General features: G+C 48.8%; 12 protein-coding genes across 12 annotated transcripts; 6 read left to right on the top strand and 6 right to left on the bottom strand.

The window, feature by feature from the left end:
• Positions 1–83: 83 nt before the first annotated feature.
• HO133_010628 (uncharacterized protein) lies at positions 84–421 on the bottom strand (the record flags this gene model as incomplete). Its single annotated transcript, XM_037301480.1, has 2 exons — positions 84–154; positions 208–421. 2 exons carry the CDS (start codon positions 419–421, stop codon positions 84–86), a joined length of 285 nt encoding a protein of 94 aa, XP_037153114.1.
• A 418-nt stretch (positions 422–839) lies between these two features.
• Positions 840–2,080, top strand: HO133_010629 (uncharacterized protein; the record flags this gene model as incomplete). The annotated part of the gene is made up of 5 exons (XM_037301481.1): positions 840–969; positions 1,028–1,156; positions 1,208–1,289; positions 1,340–1,477; positions 1,537–2,080. The coding sequence occupies 5 exons, from the start codon at positions 840–842 to the stop codon at positions 2,078–2,080; spliced, it is 1,023 nt and encodes a 340-aa protein (XP_037153115.1).
• A 310-nt stretch (positions 2,081–2,390) lies between these two features.
• On the bottom strand, positions 2,391–3,185 carry HO133_010630 (uncharacterized protein; the record flags this gene model as incomplete). The annotated part of the gene is made up of 4 exons (XM_037301482.1): positions 2,391–2,663; positions 2,744–2,946; positions 3,002–3,115; positions 3,173–3,185. 4 exons carry the CDS (start codon positions 3,183–3,185, stop codon positions 2,391–2,393), a joined length of 603 nt encoding a protein of 200 aa, XP_037153116.1.
• A 425-nt stretch (positions 3,186–3,610) lies between these two features.
• Positions 3,611–5,579, bottom strand: HO133_010631 (uncharacterized protein; the record flags this gene model as incomplete). Its single annotated transcript, XM_037301483.1, has 6 exons — positions 3,611–3,852; positions 3,906–4,012; positions 4,060–4,339; positions 4,389–4,824; positions 4,873–5,456; positions 5,534–5,579. 6 exons carry the CDS (start codon positions 5,577–5,579, stop codon positions 3,611–3,613), a joined length of 1,695 nt encoding a protein of 564 aa, XP_037153117.1.
• Positions 5,580–5,853: 274 nt separating this feature from the next.
• HO133_010632 (uncharacterized protein) lies at positions 5,854–8,233 on the top strand (the record flags this gene model as incomplete). Its single annotated transcript, XM_037301484.1, has 5 exons — positions 5,854–5,935; positions 6,083–6,137; positions 6,187–7,208; positions 7,357–7,643; positions 7,700–8,233. 5 exons carry the CDS (start codon positions 5,854–5,856, stop codon positions 8,231–8,233), a joined length of 1,980 nt encoding a protein of 659 aa, XP_037153118.1.
• Positions 8,234–8,620: 387 nt separating this feature from the next.
• On the top strand, positions 8,621–9,227 carry HO133_010633 (uncharacterized protein; the record flags this gene model as incomplete). Its single annotated transcript, XM_037301485.1, has 2 exons — positions 8,621–8,721; positions 8,849–9,227. The coding sequence occupies 2 exons, from the start codon at positions 8,621–8,623 to the stop codon at positions 9,225–9,227; spliced, it is 480 nt and encodes a 159-aa protein (XP_037153119.1).
• Positions 9,228–9,746: 519 nt separating this feature from the next.
• Positions 9,747–10,214, top strand: HO133_010634 (uncharacterized protein; the record flags this gene model as incomplete). Its single annotated transcript, XM_037301486.1, is given in 2 exon segments — positions 9,747–10,077; positions 10,096–10,214. The coding sequence occupies 2 exon segments, from the start codon at positions 9,747–9,749 to the stop codon at positions 10,212–10,214; spliced, it is 450 nt and encodes a 149-aa protein (XP_037153120.1).
• A 4,779-nt stretch (positions 10,215–14,993) lies between these two features.
• On the top strand, positions 14,994–16,934 carry HO133_010635 (uncharacterized protein; the record flags this gene model as incomplete). The annotated part of the gene is made up of 4 exons (XM_037301487.1): positions 14,994–15,237; positions 15,288–15,531; positions 15,600–15,791; positions 15,845–16,934. The coding sequence occupies 4 exons, from the start codon at positions 14,994–14,996 to the stop codon at positions 16,932–16,934; spliced, it is 1,770 nt and encodes a 589-aa protein (XP_037153121.1).
• Positions 16,935–17,132: 198 nt separating this feature from the next.
• On the bottom strand, positions 17,133–19,079 carry HO133_010636 (uncharacterized protein; the record flags this gene model as incomplete). Its single annotated transcript, XM_037301488.1, has 7 exons — positions 17,133–18,046; positions 18,097–18,129; positions 18,185–18,332; positions 18,383–18,562; positions 18,616–18,702; positions 18,754–19,021; positions 19,072–19,079. The coding sequence occupies 7 exons, from the start codon at positions 19,077–19,079 to the stop codon at positions 17,133–17,135; spliced, it is 1,638 nt and encodes a 545-aa protein (XP_037153122.1).
• A 480-nt stretch (positions 19,080–19,559) lies between these two features.
• On the bottom strand, positions 19,560–20,632 carry HO133_010637 (uncharacterized protein; the record flags this gene model as incomplete). The annotated part of the gene is made up of 3 exons (XM_037301489.1): positions 19,560–20,069; positions 20,123–20,475; positions 20,548–20,632. 3 exons carry the CDS (start codon positions 20,630–20,632, stop codon positions 19,560–19,562), a joined length of 948 nt encoding a protein of 315 aa, XP_037153123.1.
• Positions 20,633–21,064: 432 nt separating this feature from the next.
• HO133_010638 (uncharacterized protein) lies at positions 21,065–22,285 on the top strand (the record flags this gene model as incomplete). Its single annotated transcript, XM_037301490.1, has 7 exons — positions 21,065–21,104; positions 21,157–21,227; positions 21,292–21,314; positions 21,365–21,423; positions 21,479–21,594; positions 21,647–21,763; positions 21,818–22,285. 7 exons carry the CDS (start codon positions 21,065–21,067, stop codon positions 22,283–22,285), a joined length of 894 nt encoding a protein of 297 aa, XP_037153124.1.
• A 404-nt stretch (positions 22,286–22,689) lies between these two features.
• On the bottom strand, positions 22,690–26,015 carry HO133_010639 (uncharacterized protein; the record flags this gene model as incomplete). Its single annotated transcript, XM_037301491.1, has 13 exons — positions 22,690–23,385; positions 23,441–23,719; positions 23,779–23,965; positions 24,350–24,405; positions 24,540–24,568; positions 24,620–24,686; positions 24,736–24,748; positions 24,886–24,931; positions 24,990–25,039; positions 25,105–25,118; positions 25,176–25,592; positions 25,762–25,825; positions 25,969–26,015. The coding sequence occupies 13 exons, from the start codon at positions 26,013–26,015 to the stop codon at positions 22,690–22,692; spliced, it is 1,965 nt and encodes a 654-aa protein (XP_037153125.1).
• Positions 26,016–27,577: the final 1,562 nt, after the last annotated feature.

Consider the following 27,577-nt stretch of genomic DNA (forward strand, 5'->3'; position numbering starts at 1 on the left):
ATCACACCATACGCCAACCTAATGCTCCTCTGCACCACGCTGTACCGCCAAATGGAGCCCCTGATCTCGTATGCAATTATGTATCATGCGTCCACCGTTGCTGTCGTCTCTTTAGACCCTTCGGATCCCTTCTCACCCCACATATCTCTGATCTCTGAAGAAATCCAGCTTAGCAAAGTCCTAGTATCCAACTAGGTTGATACGAACCATTGACGCAAAACGGACACAGCAGATGCGCTCTCTTCACATTACCACAAGCCGAGCACTTATTCAGGGCAGTCACATCTTTCAAAGCCTTCCCAGCCATGAATCGTTGACGCTTTTTCCTATGTGATGTCTTCTTTTTCGGCACCGCTCGCAGAATTGATTCCCAGAGCCCAGCTAATATTGATGGGACGTCGAATCGTGTGACTGTGGACATGGTAACTGATAGCTGTAAAATGGGTTGTAGGATATGTCCGAGAAGGGGGGCGGTCCTTGCACGTAATGGTGATATTGTAATTGGAGAGGCCGTCGCGAAGGGCAAGAGCAGGCGGGGAAACTGCTGGTGTAGGGCCATGACGAGTAGCTGAGGCAATTCACAGTCTTCTTTTCTGGTGATTCGGTCGTGGATGGAACTTCGTTGGGGGAAGTATTGATTTGACTTTACAGAAAAGAAATCAAGGCTGCGCGCTAGCGCGAACCCCCTTTCAAATGTCTGCCGAAGCTCTTCTTCCCAAGCTGTTTCCTTCATCATTGAGTGATTGATCGACCAACGAACCCAACCTTGACGCGCTGTCCTGAAGTCAGTTTGTTCCTCGTTCTAAGCATACTCAGGCTTCCACCCTGCTCAGCCCATCATGGCAACTGCAATGTCTCCCCAACAAGGTCCCGTGATGCCCAAGAGCCATGTCGGTTTCGACAGCATTACTACCCAGATTGAACGCAAACTCCTCAAACGTGGTTTCCAATTCAACGTCATTTGCGTTGGTATGGCTAGAGTACACCCTCTATGGCGACAGGTTCTGATGCCTGACAATTGCTGCAGGTCAAACAGGATTGGGGAAATCGACCCTTATAAACACCATCTTCGCATCTCATCTCATAGACTCCAAAGGTCGCCTCTCTCCCTCTGAGCCTGTCCGAAGTACAACCGAGATCCAATCAGTCTCTCACGGTGCGCTCAAAGATTTCCACATACTGGAGAAGTGCTAAAAACATATGATAGTAATTGAGGAGAATGGCGTACGCCTACGGCTCAACATTGTTGATACTCCAGGCTACGGTGATCAAGTGAACAACGACAGATGGTAAGGAGTCACGATCCACATTGATACTGCGGCAATCTAACTCGCTATAGTTGGGATCCCATTGTCAAGTACATCAAGGACCAGCACTCGGCATACCTGCGAAAGGAGCTTACGGCGCAACGAGAGCGATACATCCAAGATACCCGTGTTCACTGTTGTCTTTTTTTCATTCAACCATCAGGTCATGCGTACGTTGCCCGTAGCATCAATGCTCGATTCCGCACAAGAATATACTAACTCTCTCCAGCCTCAAGCCCATAGATATTGTGGTTCTGAAGAAGTTGTCTGATGTCGTCAACGTGGTTCCTGTGATTGCGAAGTCTGATTCGTTGACCTTGGAGGAGCGCATGGCCTTCAAGGAGCGAATCAAGGAAGAATTCACGTTCCACAACCTGCGAATGTACCCTTATGATAATGACGAGCAAGATGAAGAGGAACGTGCCACAAACAGCAGTATCAAGGATCTCATCCCCTTCGCCGTGGTTGGATCAGAGAACTCGATCGTCGTGGGTGGACGATCAGTGCGTGGCCGCCAGAATCGCTGGGGTGTGATCAATGTCGAGGATGAGAACCACTGCGAGTTTGTGTCGCTGAGGAACTTTCTGACTCGCACGCACCTGCAAGACCTCATCGAAACCACCTCGCAGATCCATTACGAGACTTTCCGTGCGAAGCAATTGCTGGCGCTCAAAGAGAACAGTGCTGCTGGTCAAGGCAGCAGGCCTATCAGCCCGTCTGCGGATCGGGAGTTGAGCCGGCAGTCACAAAGAATGACGATGAATGGATATTGAACCGGGAACGCCTGGAAAGTTCTCCAGATTCCAGAAAAGTCCACGCGTCTCAGCATGCAGCGCCTCTAGTATTTCATTTGCAAGGCCACTGGGAAATATGCGACTGAGATCTTCTGACCCACAAAAAAACTGCAAGCGACTTTTCCTAGTGTTGTCCTGTTAGAGTTGCATTTGCTCATCAGAGCCCCAAAGATCCGTGTGGACTGTGAACAGCACCAGTAGACCGCTCAGGTCTACTTAATTAGCATTACACGATCATCATGAAGATGAGATCCTCTAGGACTCTATATTGGTTCAATCAGCGATAAATTCAAACTTGGCCTCCAAATCTCCCCCCATCGACAACCCACTCCTCCACCTCCTGGTACGCCCTGTTCAAGTCATCGTTGACGATAATTCTATCGTGCACACCTTTCTCTTTTGCAAATGCCATTTCCTTGTCCGCCTGCTCTAATCTCTTCTTCACACTTTCCTCGTCATCCGTCCCTCTGCCCCTTAATCTCTCCTCTAGTATCTTCAGCGAGGGCGGCGATAGAAACAAGAAGCGTGCTCCTAAATCCGTCTTCTTTACTTGTTTGACACCCTGAAGAATCGAAAGGATTCATTTAGCCGCTCCGTGGTTATCATCAAAAGCGAGGAGCCATGCGTTGACAGAGCACACACCTCCATCTCAATGTCCAAAACACATATCCGCCCCTTCTCAGCCACATCGTTGACGGCTTCCACGCTCGTCCCGTAGTAATTCCCTCCAAACTTAGCGTGTTCTATGAAACCACCGTCCCTGACCAAAGCCAGGAATGCTTCTTGGTTAGTGAAATTGTATTCACGGCCATCCTGTTCGCCGGGGCGGGGTGAGCGGGTGGTGTCTAGGTACAACGTGAGCAGAAGAATCGGAGTAGAGACGCGTAAAGGGTGTATTACGGGAGACAGAGAATCCAAAAGTGTCCGGGTGATCTGCAAAGAGACGCTTGAGTATCGTCGATTTACCGGAACCCGAGGGACCAGATATAACGATTGGGCGGTGGATTTGGGTTGCTATCAAGTCGAATGTTTAGTCACTCGCTAGGATTTCAATCGGAAATAGAATCGTACCTAAGGCAGCCATTGAGGTGTAGTGGAGCGAACAAGAAGAGATTGTAAGGAGTGAAAATCTTGTGCACAGCGATGCCGAGCAAGATGGTGCAGGTTTACACAGAAACATAGCTCACAAGTCACAACTCACGAATGACCAATCGTGCCAATTGGGTTTTCCAGGGTCCTGCGCTAAACAGCGGCAGCGGCCCGGTAATTTGGTACAATATAACGAAGCGACCGTATCGTATCTCCTAGCTTCTCTTACAACAAAAAGTCCGTCACCCCGACCCGCCGAATTTTGAAGCGTTGCAGAAGTCAGCACAATCTTGCTGGTGCTTCCACCAACGTTGCGCCCTGAAGCGACCAGCATCCAGCTGCCTGGATCGAGTGTATCGTCAACCATGATTATAGATAGCAGCTATGGAGCCTATTAAGTAAATGCAATGAATGTGAAAATTAAGGAGGCTTGGAGCCACCAGAGCTGCTAGGCGACCTGGGAGACTTGACTCCTTCTTGTGCCTCCTGCTCCAAAAAGTCGGACCAAAGTTCTGCAAGAGATTCCTTCCTTGTGCCGCCTTCGGGAAAGAAGTCGGTAGATAAGGCTGGTGTACTAGGCGTCCTATGCCACGGCGATAATGGCACGCGGAGATTTGGGTTCGACGCACCCGGTCGCGCAAGACCAGCTTGTTCTCGTTGTTCTGTAATTGTCAGTGACTAGAGTGGGGTTTTGGAGCGAAAAATTCCGCCTTACCATCTGTCCAGGCTAGTAGACTTGCAATTATTTGCAATACTTGGAATTTCTTGGGATCGGCTCTTTCCAGAGCCAAGAAATGCAGGACGTGGTTGGTGACGAGTTGTCTGGAAAGATCAGTAAATGCAAACAGCGGATGTGATGTGGGGCTCACTTGTCAATGGTGTCTTCGGGTTTGCCCTTTTTGAGGTACCTCAACGCCTTTGTCAAATGATCATTCAAAATCACTGCCTCATGCCGAAGTTTTCCAATAAGAAGGCTCTTCTCCTTCACCTCTTTCTCGAAAGGCAAAGCTCTCTCAAGCTCCTGTTTTGTTGACTCGAGCGAAGTAGTAGCGTCAGCTGCTCTTCCTTCAACTTCATGAAGTTGTTTCTGTAATTTTTCGACCTGTGCTTGCGAGTTTTCTACAAGCTCTCGTAGTTCACGTCTCCGAGCTGGAAAAGTTGTTAGAAAATGTAGTCTCTCGACTTAAATGGGGCTTACCATCTTGGATTTCCTGAAGTGCCCTCTGAAGCCCGTCGACGGTCAACGACTGACTATCTCGGTCCGAGGCTGCTCGTTCATGGGCTTCACGATGGCTCGCCACTTGCTCTTCCAGATCTGCGACCCGCTCTGCGATACTCTCCCGAATGGTTCGTTCTTCCATTGCAAGGACCTCCCAATCTTCCATAGCTTGCTTCGCGGCTTCAAACTCTTCTTTGGCATGGGCTTCTCGCTGTATTAAGTCGCCTCTCTCTTTAAACCAGTTTTGCTGCGAAAGAGTGGTTCTGTTCCGAAGACTCGATAACTCTTTTGATCTCTGCTCTCCCTCTTCTACAATCGTTGCCAGTTCTGCAGCACGTGCCTCGTTTTGTTCACGTAGATTGCCGCATTGCTCCTCAAGGTCTTCCATTCGACTCCGTGCCTGCGACAAGTCTTCCTATACTACCATCAGCGACGTAATGGTAGAACGCAAATGTACACCTACAGCATCTGCCTTTAACCGTTCACCCAGTTGTGATCTTATCGTGTTGACTTTTCCAAGCAAATTTCGATACTGTGTCTCAGCTTGTTCTTTCTCACCCTGTGTGTCCGCAAGCTGCTTCCGGATACTGCCAAGCTCCTCTTCGTGCTTTCCTTGTATCTCTTCGAGAGATCTCCGAACGTGCGCTACCTCTTCCCGAAGAGCAGCCCGCTCACTTACTAACGCTTCCAATCTCGCATCTGTATCAGTCGTCGTAGGTGCCGTACTTTTGTCACCAAGTACAACGTCTTTAGAAGTCGGTGACTCTTCCTCGGCAACAGATTGCTCTTGGGAATCCACCTCGACGGACCTATCGGGGACATCATTGGTTCTTCTCGGTGTACCATTGGTCATTGGGTGTCCCAGGTCGATCTCGGCCCTTTGAGGCGAGCTCGGTGGCTCTGAAGGTGTCTTAGATTCCTGCTCTTCTCCATCGGCGTCATCGTTTTCGTGTTCATCATTTGCTTTAGCGCCATTGACCTTTCCCAGATCCCCGTTCAGCTTCGCTTTGCTACCCTTCTTTTTCTTGTGCTTCCTGCCTTTCGAAACTGGTACTGGTTAGCTCAAGACAAATGTAATGGCAGGCTGCTACGGTCAAGACATGATGTTTCTCATGGCAACATACCTTGAGTGGCTGTATTTGGAAGATCTGAAGTCGCAACGGATGACATTCTGTAGTGTCTCCTCGAAAATATTTTGAGGTGGAGCTTAGGTATTGTCGTCGTAATACCGAATGGACAGCAAATCAGCGCCCACTTTTAGATCCCATGTTACCAATGTAAGTTTCATTAAGCGCGAAGCGGAGCTGACTTTACTTTAAAAGTTTAAAGTACTCTAATACGCGGCATATCGAGGAGCCGCCGACGATCGCAAGTAATCTGAAAGAGCAGTGAATTGATACGAATAAGACCCCTCCTACAATATCCACATACAAGCATTGTCACGATGGAGGCTCCAGGAAGAATTCTTCCCATCAAGGGAAAGACGAATGTCTTAATTACAAGTGCCCTTCCTTATGTTAATAATGGTATGTGCATTTCGACTTGGTTTATTGCTGAATAGGATGCTTTCAGTGCAAGGACCATTGTCCGCCTGATAACCTAATCTATATCATTATCCCGTGACTTGAGTCTTATCTTGCAAACCAAACGCTGACCCCAGAAAATTTGTCCAGTCCCCCATCTTGGGAACATCGTTGGGAGTGTTCTGAGCGCAGACGTCTTTTCTAGGTGTGCGCATTTCTCAAAGGTTGTGTACGCTCTCATTGATCCTGCATAGGTACAACAAAGCAAGGGGTCGACCAACATTATTTGTTTGCGGCACCGATGAGTACGGAACAGCTACGGAAACCAAGGCATTGGAAGAAAATGTTTCTCCCAGAGAACTCTGCGACAAGTACAACCAAATCCATGCGGAGATATATGAGTGGTTTGAGATCGGATTCGATATCTTCGGAAGAACTTCCACCCAACAACAGCAGGACATAACGCAGAGTATATTTCGAAAACTATACGAAAATGACTACCTGATCGAGCGGACTTCGCAGCAGCCATACTGCGAAAAGCACAAATCATTCCTTGCTGATCGATATATTGAGGGTACTTGTCCGAAATGTGGCTACGAAGACGCACGGGGGGATCAATGCGACAAGTGTGGCTCGGTAGACTACGGGCCATTGGACCTCAAAAACGCCCGATGCAAGATTGACCCAGATGCGACGCCAGTCGTACGGGAGACAAGACACATTCACATCAGACTCGACAAGCTTCAGCCAGATATACAGAAGTGGTTCAAAAAGGCCAGTGAAGACGGTGCTTGGTCCAGCAACGGGAAAGTCATCACAGAATCTTGGCTAAAGCAAGGGCTGCGGGATCGAGGCATCACCAGAGACTTGAAATGGGGAACACCAATACCACTTGATGTTTTCGCAGACGAGAAGGATAGAGAGATCTACAAAGACAAGGTGTTCTATGTCTGGTTCGATGCCTGCATTGGCTACGTGTCGATAACTGCAAATTATACCAAAGATTGGGAGAAGTGGTGGCGCAATCCAGACGTGAAGCTTTACCAATTTATGGGAAAGGATAATGTGCCTTTTCACTCGGTCATTTTCCCCGGCAGTCAAATAGGCACCAAAGAACCGTGGACTATGCTACATCATCTGTCAACGACAGAATACCTGAACTACGAAAATGGCAAGTTTTCCAAGTCGCGAGGAGTTGGTGTCTTTGGCAACAATGCGAAAGACACAGGAGTCCCCGCCGACGTGTGGCGGTACTATCTTTTGAAGCACAGACCAGGTATGTGATTTGAGTGTCATTCTGGTTACACAGGACCACAATTTGAGCACTAAGGCAGCGTTTGCGGGCGGATTCCGGTGTTACTACAGGCGTTGTGGTACAATTCAGTTCGGATGAGACATGCTGACCCTGGTTTGTTTCCCCAAAGAAACTGCCGACAGCCAATTCGAATGGAGGGATTTCGTTGCGCAGAATAACAATGAATTGCTTGCAAAGCTTGGAAATTTCGTCAACCGCATATTGAAGCTTGTCAACAGCAAGATCTACGATTCTATCATACCAGATTATACGGCCAAGTATTCGGATCCTGTATTCGAGCAGGCCAGGGCCGAGATCAATCAGCATTTGAAGCAGTATCTGAAGGACCTTGAGGCGGTCAATCTAAAGGATGGTCTTCAAAGCGCGATGGACATTGCACAGGCAGGGAACAATCTCGTAAGTGGAATGTTACACGCCAACAACCAGAGACGTGTCTGATAGTAAACCTGAAGATCCAAAGCAACAAACTCGACAATAAGCTCGCTGCAAATGAGCCCGAAAAAGCTGCAGCGGTAATAGGTCTCGCCATAAACATCATCTATCTCTGCGCCGGCATTTTCGAACCATACCTTCCGGCGACTTCCAAATCTATCCTTGAACAACTGGACGCACCTTTTCTCTTCATCCCTGATCACTGGACGGCTGACGATATAAAGCCTGGTCATCACATTGGCAAGGCAAAGCATCTTTTCATACTGATTGACCCGAAGAAAGAGGACGAATGGCGGGACATGTACGGAGGGACCCAAGCAGAGAGATTAAAGAAGGAAGAGGAGACAGCGAAAAAGGCAGCAGCTAAGGCAGCTGTGAAAGCCAAAAAGGCAGAGAAAAAGACAAAGAAACCGGAACACCAGGTTGAAAAGGTGCATGCGCAGCCAAGTGTGGAGGAAACGGCAACAGGGGGAGCGGAGGCTACAGAAGTCGGCAAGGAGCCAGTGGATGCTGTTACAGATGGATTTCAACAAGTTACGCTGCCTTCGTCATGATGAAATGGAAGACAACTTGGAAAGCATGCCCGGTCGCTGAGGGGTTGCCTTGTCCTCGACTCCTCCTCGGTCAGCGAGTGCTGCATGATTTATTAGAGTATGATTGAGGACTTTATCGCCAAAAGGGTATGGTCGAGGCAGGAAAATTGTCTGATAAGGTAATTCACCGTAGCTGTTGGATTCAACAAAAGCGGGGCTCGCAGATAATTAGCTTCCGACTGTAGATAAGTACAGCACCTACGTAAGATATGCATGGCATGGCATGGCATACTGCGACGAATTGCATTTAACATGACACGTACCCTCTTGCACTGCTCCTGAATGAGTCCAATCAAATTCCGCCTGTGAAATTCTTCGGTTACCAACACTACGAACCCTTCGTCTACAATGTCTCGAATTACTGCCATTCACAAAGTCGGCGCATTTCGGCGCCTTGTCACGCTGAACACCCCGCGAGCTTATGACTCCTACTATCCTGGAAAGCATAGGTAGACTCTGCCAATTCAGCCCCACCAAAACAGCTGCTGAGTCCTCTTCTCTTACCTAAAGGTGTTCAAAGTCCATCCGGCCTTTTCACTGCAGCAGCCAAAGGAGGACGCTTGGGGACACCTCAAGCATTGACTTTGCTTACTTCCCTCAATACGAGCTCCGTGAGCCCGCAAAGAATGAGATAATGCGTATTCCCATCCTTCCCTTCAATTCTTCACCGCCTGCAAGAAGCAACGAAGCTCTTGAGTCGGTGATCCGACCGGAGATCACAACGGCAAGTGCGAATGGAACACATATCGAGTCTCCCTCCGCAATGTCAGACGTGACAGACAATCCAGGACACACAGATCTCGATCCTTTTGACTTGACGAACACGGTCACCACGGCGGCGTCTGAAGTGACGGGTTTGCCCATCGAAAGACTGCAGGAGCCGGGGGTCGTAAAGGAACTTTGGAATGGACTGCTGGATGATATTTTAGGGGCGAGGAAGACTGCGAAGGCGTGAGTCAGGAATGAAAGCCAGGGCAGTGTGGGAATGTCTTTTTATTTTATTTTTTCCTTGTTGAAGCGATTCTCGATTTATGTCATTTTTCTCGGTGGAAGTTGGACGGCTACGATACAACCAAAAAGATTGCTGCATGCTATCAGGCTTGGATCTCAGCGCGGTAACAACGGATGTTCGCTTCGACTGTGATGAAGAGCAGGCTGTGGAAAAGAATGTTTCGTGGTCTGGACCATTGATGAATCATATAGCTTAAGCTGAATGCAGTCATTAAGTTCCTAGAGAAGTCTCTGTTGCTATCATGATACAAGGCTTCGTCCTTGAATGAGCACATGTGTTACGAAGGAATGGAAAGAGGCAGAGGGAATAGGCGCAACCTTTGAAAGTTGATGACTAGTGGTATTCAGCCCTATAGTACTGCCTATTGATGAGACGACATTTCCACATCAAAACTGTATTTTCATTTTTTTGCTCATGTAATTATGTTGTGGACCTCTTCCATGATGTTGCTGCGATAACACAATGCCCAAAGATCGCCTTTATGACCTACGGGATATAGAAGTCAGCCGAGAGCCAGAGCAATCTCGCTCATTGCTCGCCCAAGGCGCCGTTGACGACGATGAAGTTGGACCTTCGCCAGCACATCAACCGCCTCCATTTCCCCAATCTTCTCTCTCCAGGACCGCTTCAAATGGGTTCCCTCGCGCTCCGCGCACCATAAATCGAGTCCGCTTCGACGTAAGAGAGACGGACAGCGGCGAGCATGCGCTCAACGGCCATGTGCGTACACCGAGCCGGGAAAACGGCGGTTGGCCCGAGGCTGAGCATGACTTGTTCGGAAACGATGTTGAGAGTAGGGAAAGTTGCGCAGGGCAAAGGGCGCCTCTTCTCACCAATGTCGAGGCACCTAGTGTCATGGTGGCCGAAGATTTGGATTTCAACGCTGAGGGACTGCTGGAGAATGCCAGGCCGAAGAGTGGTATAATGTAGGGCAGTTCTGCAGCGCAACCTTGCGGGCCGGGCTCGGGTGCTGAAATGTTTGCAGAAGTGCATTCATGAATATGGCGAATTCAATAATTGGGGCTGGCATAATAGGCAATTCTCACTGCTAGTTACATTGCTTTCGCGGTCCCAAACTTATACTATAGCTCTAGGTCAGCCGTATGCTTTTCGGCAAGCCGGTTTGTAAATCTTACTGTTCGAATTCGGCCTTGAAATCTTGTGTCCTTACCTATATCGCTAGATCAGCGGGAATCGTCCTCCTGGTTATTTTAACAATCACAGTGAGCCCCCTGGCGACTTTTGTGGACCATGGGACACTGATCGTCGTCTAGGTAGACTGGACCATACGGCAAGACTCTCCCTCGCTCTCGATATCCTCCCTTTCTGGTGTTACCATATCAATTTTTCAAACCTAAGAGCGAGAGTTGATGTGCTTTGCAGCTTGATCGTGATCAATTCGAAATTCAGTGGTGCCAGTTCTTTCCAAGGGTATGTGAGGACGCATGCGTTGATGGCAACTTATAAAATGTTTACATTCGACAGAACTGTGGAACACTGCTTTGGCGCCTCCGGACTCATTGCGATCTCCATCGCCCAATTCGCCTTGTATGCAAAATCGAGCCTCGACCAAGGCTAATGCTAACTATGCTCCCTTCAGTGCTTTTGGAGGCATGGTCGCCTTCTGTGTCATCATGGGAGATACGATCCCCAGCGTGATTGCGGCACTTCTCCCGTCTTTATCGGACATGCCTTTCCTCTGGCTTTTAACCAACAGACGAGCTGTGATCATTTTGTGCACTCTCTGTTTCAGCTATCCTCTGTCTCTATATCGCGACATTGCAAAAGTATAGAAAATACCACCTTTTCCTGTAGCTTGGCATTCGTTAACCAAATTTCAGTTAGCAAGAGCGTCGACGTTAGCACTTTTAAGCATGGCGGTAATGGAACCATTCTTTGAGGCATATCAACTGTTTACTAATGTGAGATGTAGGTTATCCTGATTACAGTCGTGACGCAGGGCGTTGGGGTACCACAGGATCTCAAGGGTAACTTGAAGGGCTCGCTGTTTGTGGGGAATGGTGTCCTTCAAGCAATCTCGGTGATATCGTTCGGTAGGTCTCTTCGTTCTGAAACGCCAAATTCCAGAGACAGACTAACGATCATAGCATTTGTCTGTCGTAGGGGTCACGGCTTCCTTGCACTTCTGCTCCACTAACGAGCTGTCAGATCACAACTCTCTCCTGATATACGGTTCTCTAAAGAAGCCGACGATGGATAGATTCGCTCGCGTTACCCACTACTCTACATTCACGTCGATGTTAGCTTGTTTGACCATGGCTTTGGCTGGCTTTGTCACCTTTGGAGAGAAGACACAGGGCAACATCTTGAATAATTTTCCCAACGAGAATCTCATGGTTAACATTGCACGCTTGTAAGTCAATCTACTGGGACTGTGGACGGTGTCCTGCTGACGTAAGGGTAGTCTCCTGGGAGCCAACATGGTGACGACTTTACCGCTTGGTCCGTTCGTGCTAGCTCTGGATGAGAGGCCTAGCTGACGACGTCTCAGAGTGCTTCGTGTGCCGTGAGGTTATGATTGTTCGTACGGTCCATTTCCGGAGGTTTTCGTCACAGCTGACAGTCTAGAATTACTGGTTCCCCAATGAACCGCACAATCCTAATCTTCACCTAATTCTCACTACATCTCTTGGTAAGTCGTTTCCCAAGGCTTCTGAGAATCGGCCGCAAAGAGTAGACGAGATCGTTAAGGCTAACACAATGTTCCTAGTTGTAGCGGCAATGACCTTGTCTTTGATCACTTGTGATCTTGGCGCTGTATTCGAGCTTATTGGGGCAACGAGCGCCTGCGCTGTAAGCATTCGGCATACTGCAAAGAGAAAGCTGCTGAAAAACTCTCTTCAAGCTCGCTTATATTCTTCCACCCCTGTGTTATATCAAATTAAGCACCCGTAGCTGGAAAACCATTCCCGCGATCCTCTGCGTTGTCTTCGGAGTAGGAAACCCTCATGCATTCTTATCATCTTAGAAGAATAGATCGCTGTGACTGACTGGCAAGTAGATGATAGTGATGACCATCAGCCTGATACAGGCAGTCGTAAAGATGATTAGAAATGAAGGTGGCGCTCACTCCTGTCGATAAAGTATAGGAATTGTCATGCGGGATCTGTCTCCCAGGAATAGTCTTAGAGCTTCAAAGGAGCTACGAGGGCCGATTTCATCCGCCTGCAATGCATGAAGACGGTACTTAGCCATTTCACAGAAAGATTGCTGTGATCATTGCCCCTTGCCTTGGAATCCGGAAGGTCCGTGTCCTCTTTCATTGTGACCAACAGCATGTTTGCCGTCTCGTGGGACAACTACCAACGATACTGCTCCTTTGGCGTGGTATTTGAGAGGTTCAGGTACCTTCAAGCAAGGACCTTTCGCCGGCGGTTAGCAGGCAGACCCTCAGGAAATTGGCAGTCTGAGGCGCCAAATCTTTTCTTTTCACATCATTTTCAGCATCAAACCGAAAACCCCGTCAATCATGAGTAGTATCGATAGCGTTAGGAAAAGCATGCGGGATGAAAATTCTCGTTCGTGCTGCTCTTCCCAACAACTCAGCGACCTGTACCGCTTCCACTGTCACCTTTTCTAGCTCTGTGCCTTTTAGCTATGTCGTTGAAGCCTAAGCTGGACGCACGCTGTCTTTGAAAGGTCGGGATAATAGCATACAAACCCTGTAGATCTTTCTTGGGCTGCTTCGACATACGGAGTGTCGACCGTTGGAGATCAGAAATAATCTGCGACTGGACAGCAACAACTGCCACTTTTTGGCACGTTCCATGGCGAGCCTCTAGGAAAGGTGGCAGTCGAAGAGGTACAAACTCCTGAAGTATCCTCAATTTGAAGCAGCTCCGGTCATAAATGACAAATGTTCTCGGGGTGAGAGCCCAAGTTCGGCGGTAACCAGGAAAGCTCAGCGGCCTCGACTGAAGTCCCTTTCTGCCAATTTGCCTGGCTGACTTCTGGAACAGGGAAAGCACCTAACTGCCCGACAATTGGTGTACACGAACCCTCGACACTCTGGCCTTCCCTTCTCACTGACCCCGAACTTCCCACATTTCATGTGCTCATGTCTATAGACCGTACACTGTGATGCCTGCCCGTCTACTGTTCTTCAAGGACATTGAATACCGGATTTCTGACAGAAGAAAAGCACAAAAGTAAAATGCCTAATCACTATCTCCCAAGAAAATTAGACTTGGACTTTCTGACGAGATTAAAGGACACAGGGGAAGCACAAAGGTGAAGCGCCCAGTTCCCCGCGAAAATTGGTGTGAATGAAACTTCACCATTCTGCCTTCTCCCAGTCACTTCCAAAGTCCTAAGCACATCTTCGATATTCAGTCTCACAATACAAAATTGTGACGCCTGCCTTTCTACTGCCCATCTGTTGCCCATCTACTGCCCGGCCCTATTTTAGGTCCATCGGGCACTCAACTTTCTGGAGAAAAGAAAGTGCAAAAAAGGAGCGCCTAGTAGTAGTCGGCGGGATTTGGTGTGAATTTTGCTTTAACCTTCTGTCCTGGTATTTTCCTCCAAACATGCCTTATATTCATCCATTATATACTACTCGATCTTCTTCCTAATTCTTTAAATCTCATATCTCTCGAGGAGAAGGGAGCATAGAAGTGAAGCGCCTAGTTATCCGCGGAGTTTGCTGTTAATCTAGCTTCGATCTTCTGTCCTGGTATCGTCCCCCAAACCTCCCTTTTATCTATCCACTATCTGCTACCCGGCCATCTTCCTAATTCTTCAAATCTCGCATCTCTCAAGGAGATAGGAGCCTAGAAGTGAAGCGCCTACTTGTCCGCGGGATTTGATATGAGTTTGACTTCGACTTCTTGTCCTGTCCTTCACACCAAACTTTCTAGAAAAAGGGAGCATAGAAGTGAAGCGCTCACTTGTCCATGGAATTTGCTGTGAATTTAGCTTCGACTTCCTATTCTATTCTATCCCTCACATCAAACTTCCTAGCATAACGGAGAGCACAGAAGTGAAGCGCCCGCTTATCCGTGGAATTTGCTGTGAATTTAGCTTCGACTTCCTGTTCTATCCTGTCCTACTTATCCTTCACATCAAACTTTCTAGCATAAAGGGGAGCACAAAAGTGAAGCGCCCGCTTGTCCATGGAATTTGCTGTGAATTTAGCTTCGACTTCCTGTCCTATCCTGTCCTACTTATCCTTCACATCAGACTTCCTAGCACAAAAGGGAGCACAGAAGTGAAGCGCCCGCTTGTCCGTGGGATTTGCTATGAATTTAGCTTCGACTTCCTATCTTGTCCTTAACTCCAAACTTCCTTTCTATTCGTCTATCTTCATGATGCATAGTGCCAACAAGTGTATGTCTGCTCTCCGGCTCCTATTCTAGGCTGATTAGGCCCCAACTTTCCAATCACGATTGACAAGCGCTATATCCTCCGCGGAATTGGGTGTGAGCTTAGCTCTCACTGCCCTTTTCCATAAAGTGAAGTCTTGCAACTTGCCCAAAGCGCGCTAAGAATAAGCGGTAAGCAAAATCTTCCTTCTCTACCTCAGTTTGGAAGATTAGCAACCACATCATCAACCCCATTCCCTCCATACCATCCATACCATCCATACCATCCATACCATCCATACCATCCATTGCTTGGGCTAATCCCCCCCCTCGTCTGTACAAGACGACGGTAGTACACCACAACCATTCCTAAAACTCGCAGACGATGCCAAATCTCGTCGGGTTCCGAGATGGTACTCCACCTCTCGTGGAGGACCAAGCAAAGCAAAAAACCCTAGTTGCTATGCAAATGGAAGCGTTGGGATCGCGACGCCGAGACTTTCTCTCGACGACAGACTTCAAGGAAAACAAAGCTAGCTATGTCCCTACGGTGCACCTTGAATCACAGCGACTCGTGAACAAGAGAAGCATCGGGCAAGGAGAGAAGTCCAAGTTAGAAGGCTGGAATAGTAAGACTGTATACGCTGAACACCTTGTCGCGTGCTAATCATGAGCCAAGATGCTTGGACGCGTTTACAAGATGATGGCACTGATACACAGAATCTACGAGCTGTCAACGAAGGCTTGGGTCAAACTCACCGAGCCAGACTCATGAGTGACGACAGCGTTCGAGACTATACGGGAGAAGAAAACTTTTGTGGAGGAGGTCGTAGCGGTAGGGGTGACCGTGGTGATCGCGGTGGCAGAGGTGGCGGCAATGCTGGACGAACTACAGGTCGGGGTGGCCGAGGGAAGGCCAAAGGGTAATCACCTCGATCGATAGTCAGATGGTCGAATCTGGTCTTGCTGACTGGGGACACAGAGAACGCAGGGTCACATTTCAAGATGGGTCATTGGTTCAGCCTATCACTCGCGTCCGCGTTCCGAAAGGGCAACCTAGTGCTCAAATCGACGTACCTCGCCACCAACCACACCCCATACTAAAGACAGTCTCAGCTGTGAAATCAGCGAAAGGAAACACTACCACACCAAGCACACCTGCTACGCTCACCCGACCACCGGTGTAAGTGCTTGATCTTCACCAAGTTGTATGCTATCACTAACCAAAACTAATAGTCATTATGACGGAATGCTTGCTGCACCCAGTGCGTTCATGGCTTCCGTCGGAATACGCAAAGAACGAACTCGGGATGAACCAAACATCAAGGACGCTCCGTCCGCGACGGATACCTCAAAGGAGAAAGTAATTGGATACAAAAATGACACTTTGATCACAAAGATCACAGACACCTCAAGCGAGAAGGCGATTGCGCACAAGTCCAATGCTTCGGCCATTGATACACCGAGTCACAACACAACAACAGCAGCTGGCAAGACTATTAAAGGTTTGGACTCCCGTCCCAAAGGTGATCTGATGGATCTCGACACCGGTCGAGAGACCACGCAGCCAGTGCTTCAGTTCACAGCACCTAGCACCAAGGAGCCGCCTTCTCATCATGTTGACCAGGTAGTCTTAGCTTTCGATCAGCAGATAGAGGCTTTGGAGAAGATCGGTGTATTTAATGCCACTCAGCTCGAACTCCTTAAATCGATTCAAATACAGGTGCACGCCCGCAAAAATGCCACTGCTCCAGTGAAAGAGGCTCCTCGTCCTGGAATTTACACCAAATCGGAGCTCGTATCCCTACGTCCGACAGCTTCAGTTCCCGAAGTCACAACTGGTATCGCGACCAAATTCGCACAGCAACAGCACGCCTTTCTCATTGGCGAGCATGTACACAAGACTAGGTACCACACTGCCGCGTCTTTGACCGAGGATTTTGAGAGGCTCTCAGTCTCAGACAAGAGACCTGCCAAGCCAGCTGCAACGGACCTCTCAACTCCTGAAAAGTCGAATATCAATCCCTTCGGTCCTCCACCAGTTAAGGGCAAAGGGCCCTCTCTTCCAGCTCATCTGTTGAACCAAAACACTACGGCGGACCATGGGGCGGCGGCGCGTGCCCAATATTCGGGTAGCAATGACATCTTAGCTCCGATCTCAGATCGACAGTCGCTGGTGGATGTTACCTCAACGACGCGTCCTACTCGTCGAAACATGATCAATCAGACTGGGTTTATCGCCCTTGCAGAGAACCGTGTCAATTTTGTTGCCGCAGGTAAGAAGGGAGAGGACCCGTTGCTCGTGGCACGCAAACGAGGTTTGTGAGACATGGATTCAAGGACTATCCTCGTTTACATCAACATTCCCACACTGTGATCGATCTGGGAAACGAGCTTGCAATTGTACTTAGCTACACTAGAGACAGATAGACATGCATGCAATGCTTTGACCAAAAGGATTTCCCTCAAGCAACCCTTATGCACCTTTGCCATGCGAGTGTTCGTCGATTGCCTCTGTTACACCTTACGAATTCAATATCTCCACATTGCTGTGAACAAGCTGTGCCTCTAACCCAATCTTCTGACGTTTGACGTCTCCACCTGCATCAGAAGCCACGTTTGTGACATCGCCCAATGCTGAACGCGGCCCGCTGTTCTCTACCGGTCTCTTCATCTGGGGTGGCTTGTACGAGCCTCGATTCTGCAACGGGCTTGGGGCTCCCATCGGCATACCAACCCGCCTCGTCTTATCTGACTGTGGATTTACAAAGTTGGCACGAGGCACTGCTGGTTGTGGCGGTGCCCCAATAGCTTCCCTGCCGACAGGCTTGGATTTTGTGTGATCAACTCCCGCGGTCTTTCGAATACTCGGGCTCTCTAAATGGGGATTGAAGGCTGGAGCCTTTAATGGCAGACCGGGTCCATTCTGAAGAGATTCGGCGGCTCTCGCTGTGAAAAAGCCGACAGGTGGGTCGTGTTCTGATGTGCTCGATGAATCGAGACTCGGCATTTCATTTGGAAGGACCTTATCTTGGGCCCGTACGCTTTGGGGTAAGCGTGGCGCAGGTAGTTGCTGTCCCGATATTGATGGTTTGACTTGTGGTGGAGGAGCAGGAACATGTTGTGGCTTTGTTCCCTGGCCTGGGTTCTGCGGACCTTCAACCACATTCATTGGGAGTACCGGATTGTTTGATCCAAGATTAATAGGTGTTTGGGGAGCTGCAATATGATCGGACGTCATGGAATGATTGCGGGTGAGCGGCGACTTAAGTCTTTGCATGCCGTTGTAATCCGGTGCACGCGTGGATGAAACACTTGCTTTACCCGGAAGACTGTTCCTGCGTCGGAAATGGTCCGAAGAAACAGAGGGATCTAGCCTCACTTCATCCGGATGATCACCTTGAGAGACACTGAAGTCTGCTTCGTCGAAATCATCACCTGCGCCGCCAGTCAGCGCTTGCTATTAAAGGAGCTGGTCAATGTCTTACTGCCAAATTCGTCTTCAGGGTCTCCATTGAGAGCTGTAGAGTGATTTAGCAATGGCTCAAACGCAATATTGAGACAAGCCTGACCAACCTGTAGCTTGCGTGTCTTCTCTCTCTGTAGGCCATTCCCTCTTCAAAGTAGGAAGACTGGGCTGCCGGGAAAGAGCATCAGCTGCGGACTCCCTCCTGACCGGAGCGAAATCGGGATGCCTGTGCAGATTTTCGGGGTCCCATTTGGTCTTATAACTACGTTCAGTGAACGGTGGCAGCAACGGACTGGTCCACTTACTGGGGCGATCTTGAGTTTCGTAACCTTCGCTACGTAGTCTTTGTCATAGACACAGTTGCCAAGTAGGTTGCCAAAGTTGCGTAAGGCTCTCTTCAATCCATCAGTCGTCCCCTCCTTCTTTGCTTTCTCAAAAGCTGCGGCTTTGCCTTTACAATTTTCGATATGCCCGTACCCAATGTCCTGGTACAGTTCAGTATATGTGAATGCGATCGCTTTCGTTCGGGAGACTTTACCTCGTGGAATGTACCATCTCGAAGTGTCACTCTGACAACGACTGATAGACCAAGGCTGACTTTCCCAGTGCTCTGACTTTCGTCGACCTAGCCTACACTTAGATCCTCGTTGAAGTTGCACACCCGAATCTCGCTTACGAAGTCGATCTGCACATTCTGGATTCCACTCGACCATCCGTTGAAGCCAAAAACCTCATTTGCAAGATTGATGCATTTGTCTGCCGACAAGTAGTGGACCTTGCCTCCCCCAGCACCTGGTCTTGATGAAATGTATTCCGGTCCCAACTGCTTCTCCAGACGACTCGATAACGTGGCGATATCTTGCGCAGTGTATTCACTGACATGAGGCTTCACCTCCTCATATGGGTTGACCGATGTAGCAGCAGGCTTGTGCTGTTCGCCTTGTCTGGCGCATGTCAGCGCATGTTTAGCTATTGATTGAGATAGATCACTGACCCTGGCATTCTGATTTCACGTAAGGCTTGAGCATAGCAATGATCATCTAAGGAAGAATTGGCCTAATGGTGTTTTGATGTCGAGCTGGGACGAGGTGGGTCGCGACTGCCAAGACTGGCGGCGCGTCGCCGAAAATGCCAAGTCACATGTCTGATCTGCCATGAAAAAAATGAAAACTTGCACAAGAGCAGGTAGGCAGGTAGGTAGGAGTGCTGCGAAAGTCGACAATACCAACGAAGATCATTGTCCACAGAATATATTTGGACTGCTTTCTATGCATCGATTATCGAATAACAATGGCTTGATGGCCATGAATATGTAAATCTTGAAAGAAAGCAGGAACCACTACTGGGTTTTCCTTCATGGCTCAACCCTAGTCGCCATAGGATGTCCCAGACGCCTTGCAATGATAGCCATAATCCCTATGCTCCACCCTTTCATATTCGTTTATCATGATTCGTGAAACCCGTTGACGAGACAACGAGACGTCACTTGACAATCAACGAAGCACTCGGTACCAATCCGAGCTCTTTCAAAGAGGCTCCGAAATCTACTGCGTCGAACACTTTCTTTGGAAAATTTTGAACGAAGCTTCCAACTTCAAGACCCGAGTCTTGCGTTACAGCTGAGGCGACTTCGAAGAGAGTGGTGTCGACAGGGAAGGCTTTTTGAATGTTGCCCGTCGGGAGGTGTAACCGTAGGCGTGTTTCGGTGTATGCTGATGCAGGCTTCGATGCTACAGGGCCGGAAGTTGTAGGGAAGGGGGCGGCGGCTTTCGGGGCTGCTGGTGGCGCTCGTCCCTCACGTTCCGCTTTTTCCTTCTCTGTCCTCAATCGTCGCTCTTCTTTGTCTGCTGCAATTTTCGCTTTGATTCTCTCCTTGGCGGCTATCTCATCTTGCTTCTCCTTGCGCTTTGCGGCAGCATCCTTGAGCTGCTCCTTCTTCTTCAGATCTTCCTTAATATCTTGTGTCTCTTTGGTGCTCTTCCGACGGATCTCCTATGACCCAGAGTCAGCTTGCTTAGGCATTGCAGGTTCCAGCAGGGTCTTACCTCATTCTTCTTCTTGTCCAATTGATCCTGCTCCGATGTGCCAGACCGTTTCTCGGCAAGTTTCCTTCTCAGCTCTTCAAGCTTTGCCTTTTTCTCCTCCTCGGTGAGAGGCGCGATTTCCTCGGTGGATTCGGAAAAGTCAACGTGGCCGGTCTTGGTAGCGTGGAATTCCGCTTGTGCATGGCTTCTAAGCTTTCTGCCACAATCACCGCACACGAGCGACTTGGCTTCCTCGCCCGGCTTCAAGTCTGCTGGCACTGTGTTGGGATCCGTCTCGGCCCTGGCGTCTGCTGCTTTGATTTCGTCGAGCGACTTCCCTTCCACCTCTTCGAGCCACCCCACTGCTGCTGTTACTGGTCGACATGTCATTGTCTTATCACGAGGGGGGATCTCGTAGACCACTTCAGCTGCGAATGGTGACTTACAATCGCCTTTCTTCTGCATGGCCAGCTCAGCTCTTGGTTGGTCGAAGCCCATTTCAAGAAGAGTGTTAAGATCGGTAGATGCCATTTGTTTTGGTACCCGGCCTAAGGATGAAGGGAAGTTGTTGGAAAGCTTGGATTCAGCTGCAGGTAGTTAAAAGCAGTTCGAAGGACTGGTGCAATAGGGACAGTGTCAAATAAAATGTGTTGTTGATTTCTCAAGCATGTTCGACATTTTGAAGCACGAGAAACCGCGAACGTCAGCCGAGAGCCGGCGCCTAGAGTTAGTCCTTTGGCCAAGACAGGGTCCTCTCTCCAGTCTCTCCAGCCTCTTAACATCATATGTAGCCTACACTACTCCGTATTCAGTAGTATTCACCAAAGTGCTGAATTGTTATCAATCTCATAAAGTAGAGCTTGTTGGAGAGTGTCATATCAATCTCGATCCACGTCATCCAAGTACATCACCAAACTCTTGCATAGCGACCGACACAAAGATATAAATCCCCGAGTCGTTATCATGTCGGTCACGCTCGATCCCCCCGAGCTTGGTTTTCGCCGTACGTTCTCGGTATCGCAGATCTGCCCCTGTAGCTAATCAAATTGGTTCAGGTCCTTTCACACATGAAGTTACGCAGCTTCTACGCCTCAGCAATCCGAGCAAGGATCCGATAGCGTTCAAGGTAAGCTCTTCTATCGTGTCTGGCTTGTGCCACAGCGGCATGGACTGATTGGAACATATCGCAGGTTAAAACTACAGCTCCTAAACAGTAAGCATTGATACCGGACCGTGTTGGTAAGTTTACTGAGGAGCGGCCAGGTATTGTGTTCGGCCCAATTCAGGACGCATTGAAGTCGGCAGCGAGGTTGAGGTGCAAGGTAAGCAACATCAACGGAAAAGACCATAAGGAATTCGGCTTCTGAATAAATGCAGTTCTCCTCCAGGCGATGAGAGAAGATCCTCCACCTGATGCTAGATGCCGCGACAAATTCTTGGTCCAGTCTGTCGCAATCACGCCAGAGAGAGACTTGGGCAGTGTGACAGCCATTGTTAGTCAGGATCTTCTACACCGTGCAAGGACATTTGCTGAAAACCCAACAGTGGCAGAATGTGGAGAAGATTTCAAAGGGTTCCATTGAGGAGAGGAAGATTCGTGTAGTCTTCTTGCCCGCTGATGGCACGGCGTCTACCCCACAGCACAACAATGTCAATGGAATAGTAAGGAGTCGAACCCGTTCACACCCCTTTTCGCAAACACTGATTACCCCTCAGCATCTCGGCAACGAAGCACCCCCAGCCTACGGTTCCCCAGCTCCTTCATATGGCTCTCCAGCTCCGGAAGCCGTCACCCCAGGCACCCGCTCTGCAAATGCTGCTGACTCGCATTCGTTCAACGACAGCAAGACCATGACCGAGTCTGCCAGCAATGCAGCAGCGTCAGCGCAATCTACTGTTGGCGCTGCGGCTTCCAGCGTGGCCAACGCAGTACCCATGTCTGGCGATGACGTGCGAGCGCAACTTGCTCAAGCGAAAGCTACTATTGCGAGGATGACACAACAGTCCGAAGAGCAAGGTCTAAGGCAGAGGAAGACGGATGCGGTAAACCAAGACTCTCGAGAGCGTATCGCGACCGGCACGACCGGTATGGGAGTTCAACAGCAACCAGCAGATGGCGTGCCTGTACAGATCGTTGCGGCTCTGTGCTTGTTGAGCTTCCTTTTAGCTTATTTCCTTTTCTAGTGGGTAAGAGTCTGAACAGCGATGGCGCAGATGTCCGATAGAGCGGTTTTGTTGGGGATTCCTGTCTGTGCGCTATGCGAGCCGAATGTGCGGAAGCTCAGAACCGGACTTGTTTTGTTCTGGAGTTCTTCATCAGATATTGCTACATGACGCGTCATGAAGAAGCGAAGGTCTTACAGATGGTGAGCCAGGACAGGATTGAGTGCGCGGCAAGTTCAGTCAAGGCAAGCAAAGGCAAAGGATGGTTTGGAAGGGATTAGTCGGCTTTGCTATCCAATACATCATGTCAACCTGTAACTCGAGAATATAGCAATGGTCCCAGTCAAAGGTCCATGCTTGAAGCTAATAATGGTCATGATCATTTCATGTCGCTATTCCTGCATGCTGATCCAAAGCTTCGTAGGTCATTTGACCCCTGGGATTCCAGCTCCCTTCCGCTCATTAGATCCCAACTCGTCTTCTCTCCAGCCGCCAATCTTCCTGCCCCCTTCATTCCTCTTTACCCTGCACCACAAGCCCACCTCCTTGTCCCAAATGAAGTGCCAAATCACCCATGTCCAACTTTTGTGATGCGGCAGTCCCGCATAATAGTCCTTGGCCATCTCGTGCAATGCCGGCAAACGTGTCCAGGGTATCGCTGGGAAATCGTGGTGCTCGTTGTGCAAACCCACGTTGTAGGTAAGCATGTTCAATGGTCCGTAATACGAGAAGGTCTCTGGAACAGGCACGAGGTCGTTGGCTTCTTTTGCGCTTTTAGGTTGTGGGTCGAACACATAATGCTCGGCGATGAAATGGCCTGCACAAGGATGCAACGAGCCGGCCAAAAAAGAGCTCATGATCAAGTATGCCAAGGCTCGGCCACCTGCGTACCGCAAGAGAAGGTAATCGAAGGATAATTGAGCGACGATGTTGAAGAGGTGGATCCGGGTCAATGGTAGGTGGTAGACCATCATCGGACGTAATGCGTAGAAGAGAATTTGGAAGGTGCAAAAAAAGGCCTTCCCCAGAACGGAGTCAAGGAAGAAGGCCTCTAGGGATGTAGGCAGGTCGGTGTCCAGGCCATCGACGCCTAGGGATTTGTGGTGAGTTAGATGATAGGGCTATCATCCTGTCAGCTTTGCAATCGAGCGGCCTGACATTAATTGAGTTACTTACTCTGAAAGCCGCACTATAAGGGACTCCGATGGGAAGGTTCGCAAAGACAGCAAACAATCTGTTTGCCAACGGGGCTTTGAAAGCCAGGTTATGAGAAATTTCATGGATGGCTAGGAAGAGGTTTTGATTTGCTGTTGCACCAATGACGTAGACTGCGAGGACATATTTCAGAGAAAGGACTGGGGTGTTACGCAAGTATACAGCACATGTGATTTGCAATGCGACGACGGCGAGCACGAAGTATTTAGTCAGAGGTTCTGGCCCGCAGAGCTTGATTACCTGTAAAATGAAGCATTAGCCGGGGTAGCAGCCAGGAACGCTCGAATTAAAATTGGTACTCCTGGATGTGCTTTAATGATTGCTTGTCGCCGTGTCCTATGTGGTTCCTCTGTATATGACCAAAAGAATCGGTCGCCATCATAGCTTGCTGCTGCTTGCTTGGGGAGGTCAAGCCGTGAGGAAGCCTGCACTGTGGTCGTCAATGTAGAAGGCATAATCTTAGGAAATATGGTTGACGCAGGTTCACTTGACTGTTAGCATGTCAATACTACCTTTCTTACTTCGTGAACATTGGTCTGGTCTAGCCTACCTTCGGTAAGGTAGGCTAAGGTAGTACAGGAAGATTTACAGACTAGTGCGTTTCGGCTTTCATGCAGAATACGGCTAAAGTAGATATGGTGATAATATGCTCACTTATCACGCCCATGTTCTATGATCAAGAGTCCTCGGTCAAAACGGGGATTCTCATTTTTAAGCTCGGGATCGACGACCGAGACTTATAATTTGGTATGGTCTAAACGGCAATAAGGACCTTGTGGACTCGCAATCTAAGGCCGGAAACTGGTCTGACTTCAATTTTTCATATATACACAATGAAGCACATACAATGGGTTGCCTCAATGTGCCTACTCTTCTATAGCCGAATGCCTTTGTGCCTCTTTGTTTCCGTATATGTGGAATTGGATCTGATTCGAAATTCGCAGTCAGTACTGCCTATTGGAGGGGGTTCATCGAGGCTGAAAGCTTGCTTCGAAAGTACAGACTCTCAAGACGCAGTATCTGGTCCGAAAGAGGAAACACGGACTCCGAATATACGTACGAAGATTATGACGTCCTCTGCAATCGTTCCTGAAATAGGTCAGGTTGTGTCCCTTTGTTTGATGAGTGCACTCTACTTGCCCAAAGATCCAATGAGCCAAGGCATGTTCGTAAGGAGATACTCCTTTTCAAGCGAATGGAAAAGTATCTAATACCATAAGCATGAACCCAAAGGATAGTGGCTTCATCAAACATACGCCGCCACCATAACTAAAGGATCTAAGTCAGCAATCTTCGTTGATGGCGCTTCTTGAACAATGTCATGAGCAATAGAGCATTCCATGTCATGTCATGCCCGACGATACACATAATGCGAGACGTAGTGTTGAGAGACGACTATGACTTACGATAGATTGCCCAACAGAGATAAGACAAAGAAAAGGATCGAGAGTCCTGCAATGGTTATTAGCCAAGATAAGACTCTTGAAAAACATGCGAAGGATATGGCCACCTTCGCAGGATTTTTCGCGAGAATTCTTTATGATTTGTGGAATTCTCGCACTGCGCAGGATTAGCATTGCGGATAGACATTTTGGATAAAATGTTAGTGCTTGTAAGGAACTTACCCGAGGTACAGTAGCTATCCATATCAGCAGAGAACATGTGTAGAAGCCACGGAGAATAAGGACAATCGTACCGCTGATAGGTAGCCTAAGATCTGTGCAGGCACGCTGTCATGGGTGGTATTCTCGGGATCCTCTATGGTAGGTTTCCAAAACCCAGCTGTGAAAGCAACATAAAAACCCACGGTGCCAAGAGCACACACCGCGAACACACTCAGAGAATTCTTCAGCCAAGAACGGGCATGACCAGCGTCTTCTGGAATGACTGAAAGCGCTGCTGCCTCATGTCGTTTTTGAGACACAGAGGAGCGACGCCTCGAGCCTGGTAGACCGATATCACTCGGTCTCCGGCTAAGCAACGGCTGGTCTGGTCTGTCTTCTATGTCTACTCGGGTGGATTGAACGCCTTTCTTGCGAGAGTTAACGTAATCGTAGTATAAAATTTGGATGATCAAGACTGCGTCAGCAATACAGAAATATAGAGCCAAAGCCTATCACACATGTCAGAGTCAGCGTTCTCCATTAGAATTCACGATGAATTAGAAGACAAATTTTGAAAGCGGTATCGAAGGGGAAATAAGATACCACTGCCGGAGCGTGTCTTGCGACTTAAGAAATCGTTGTCTTCGTTGAATGAAAATGAGACAGACAAAGTCATACGATTACAGTGGGCACTAGATGGGCTAGGGTTGCTCCGAGCAGATTTGCAAGATCACCGATGAACCTGAAATGATTTCGGAGTCAGCATATTGTAATGCAAATCGAGTCGTGGAACAGGTCGTAGGAGTGTTCTACTTCTGGGATAATTCTCGCAAAATTTGAATACAATACGAATCAGGAAGAGACTGCTTGGAAAAGATGACCAACCAAACAATTAAAAATGCCAGGGAAATGGCGTCTGCGGACTTGGACATGTAATTCTCAAGTAATTGTGGGACAAGTACAAAGAGCCAGCAGGCCAAGGATACCGATCCTGAGATCCCAGAAAGGATTTCATGGGTATCAAGCATTGTCCATAGAATACCCAGGCGTTGGCCTGATTACTACCTTCACGGCGCTTATGAAAAGGGAAAACTGGGTGGCAACCCTCCGGCAAAGCACGCGCACAGGGTTCTTGTTCAAGTATGTGTCGAGACAAGATGAGCAGCACAAAGAAATCAACAAATTAGAGATATCATGCAGGAGTATGCAGGTACCGCGAAAGAGAAAGTGTTCGAGCGCCTAGCGCCCACCTAGCGCCGCAGGGCTTAGTAAGTTTGTTCAATTCTATTCTTGTATTGCCTCAATCCTTTTTAACATCGGATGCTTTCTCACCGACGAGTCTTGTCTAAACTGTCTGTCATTATTGCTTCATGATTCAACACGTGCACTGTGTCTCTAGAATCAAGCACGTATTTCGCTCGTGCACCTTTTTCACTTTGAGTATTTCAATATGTTTTATCTAAGTGTATTCGCCCTCTTCATTCTCTCTGTCAGCCTTTCTTTGGCATCAGATATCGAGAACCCTCTCCAGTATCGCCAGGATAATAATACGACGACAACAACGTTCTCTCCGGTGGCCTCTCCCAGCTCCTCATCCAGCTCTTCGTCTATATCAGTTCCTCAATCTGTGGGTCCCCAGACCACCGACTCGACAACGAGCACGTCCTCTGACGCTGCAACTACCACCTCGCTCCAAGGTGCGGCTAAGACAAATCCAACAACCTCAACTACTCAAACACAATCGAGGCTTTCGACAGAATTGACGTCCTTTACATCCAAAGATGGGTCTTCCTACACCACGTCCTCGAGCACAACTCCAACTGGCAGCGTGACACGCAAGATTGTGATTACAATTATCTCAACAAGCGGAAGCGTGACTTTAAGCATTACTTCTACATCTAATCAAGTAATAGCTGCGGCTTTGGCCTCAACCACATCCTCAGGAGCTCCTGGAATTGCCCAAAGCAACAGTGGATCGGGCAGCTCGGGCCTATCGTCGAGGAGTAAATCTGTGGTTGGCGGTGTTGTTGGCGGTATCGGAGGCGCAATCTTGCTGGGAGGCCTGGCGATCGTTGTTTGGCGCGTTTGGGGCAGAAATCGACGGTCACACGGTGCTGATAACGATCTGATGGACCCACAGGCAGGGCAGGAGAAGAACAGCAGTGTCAGAGGTCACAGTCCCTTCGTAAGTCACGCTTGCAGCATAATTCACGTGGAGATGTCTGACCAATGGCTACAGCGATCTACTCTGGATCAATACCACAACCCCGGGCCAGTCAATACAGCTTCCAACTTTTAGTGATCGAGAGTCAACCGATGTTATGAAGTCAGCATTTTAGCCATCAATGATCAGCGGCATTGTTGGGAGTCTGTAGCATATATTGGCATCGGAAATCATTAACGAATTCCCTTTGTCGATATCATCAGCTACATTTATTAATTCCAGTCAAAATATCGGACCATACTTATTGCCTAAATGGCTAATTGGGACCCT

The sequence above is a fragment of the Letharia lupina genome, assembly GCF_014066315.1.
Source record: "Letharia lupina isolate WasteWater1 chromosome Unknown contig_9, whole genome shotgun sequence".
Classification (NCBI taxonomy): Eukaryota; Fungi; Ascomycota; class Lecanoromycetes; order Lecanorales; family Parmeliaceae; genus Letharia; species Letharia lupina.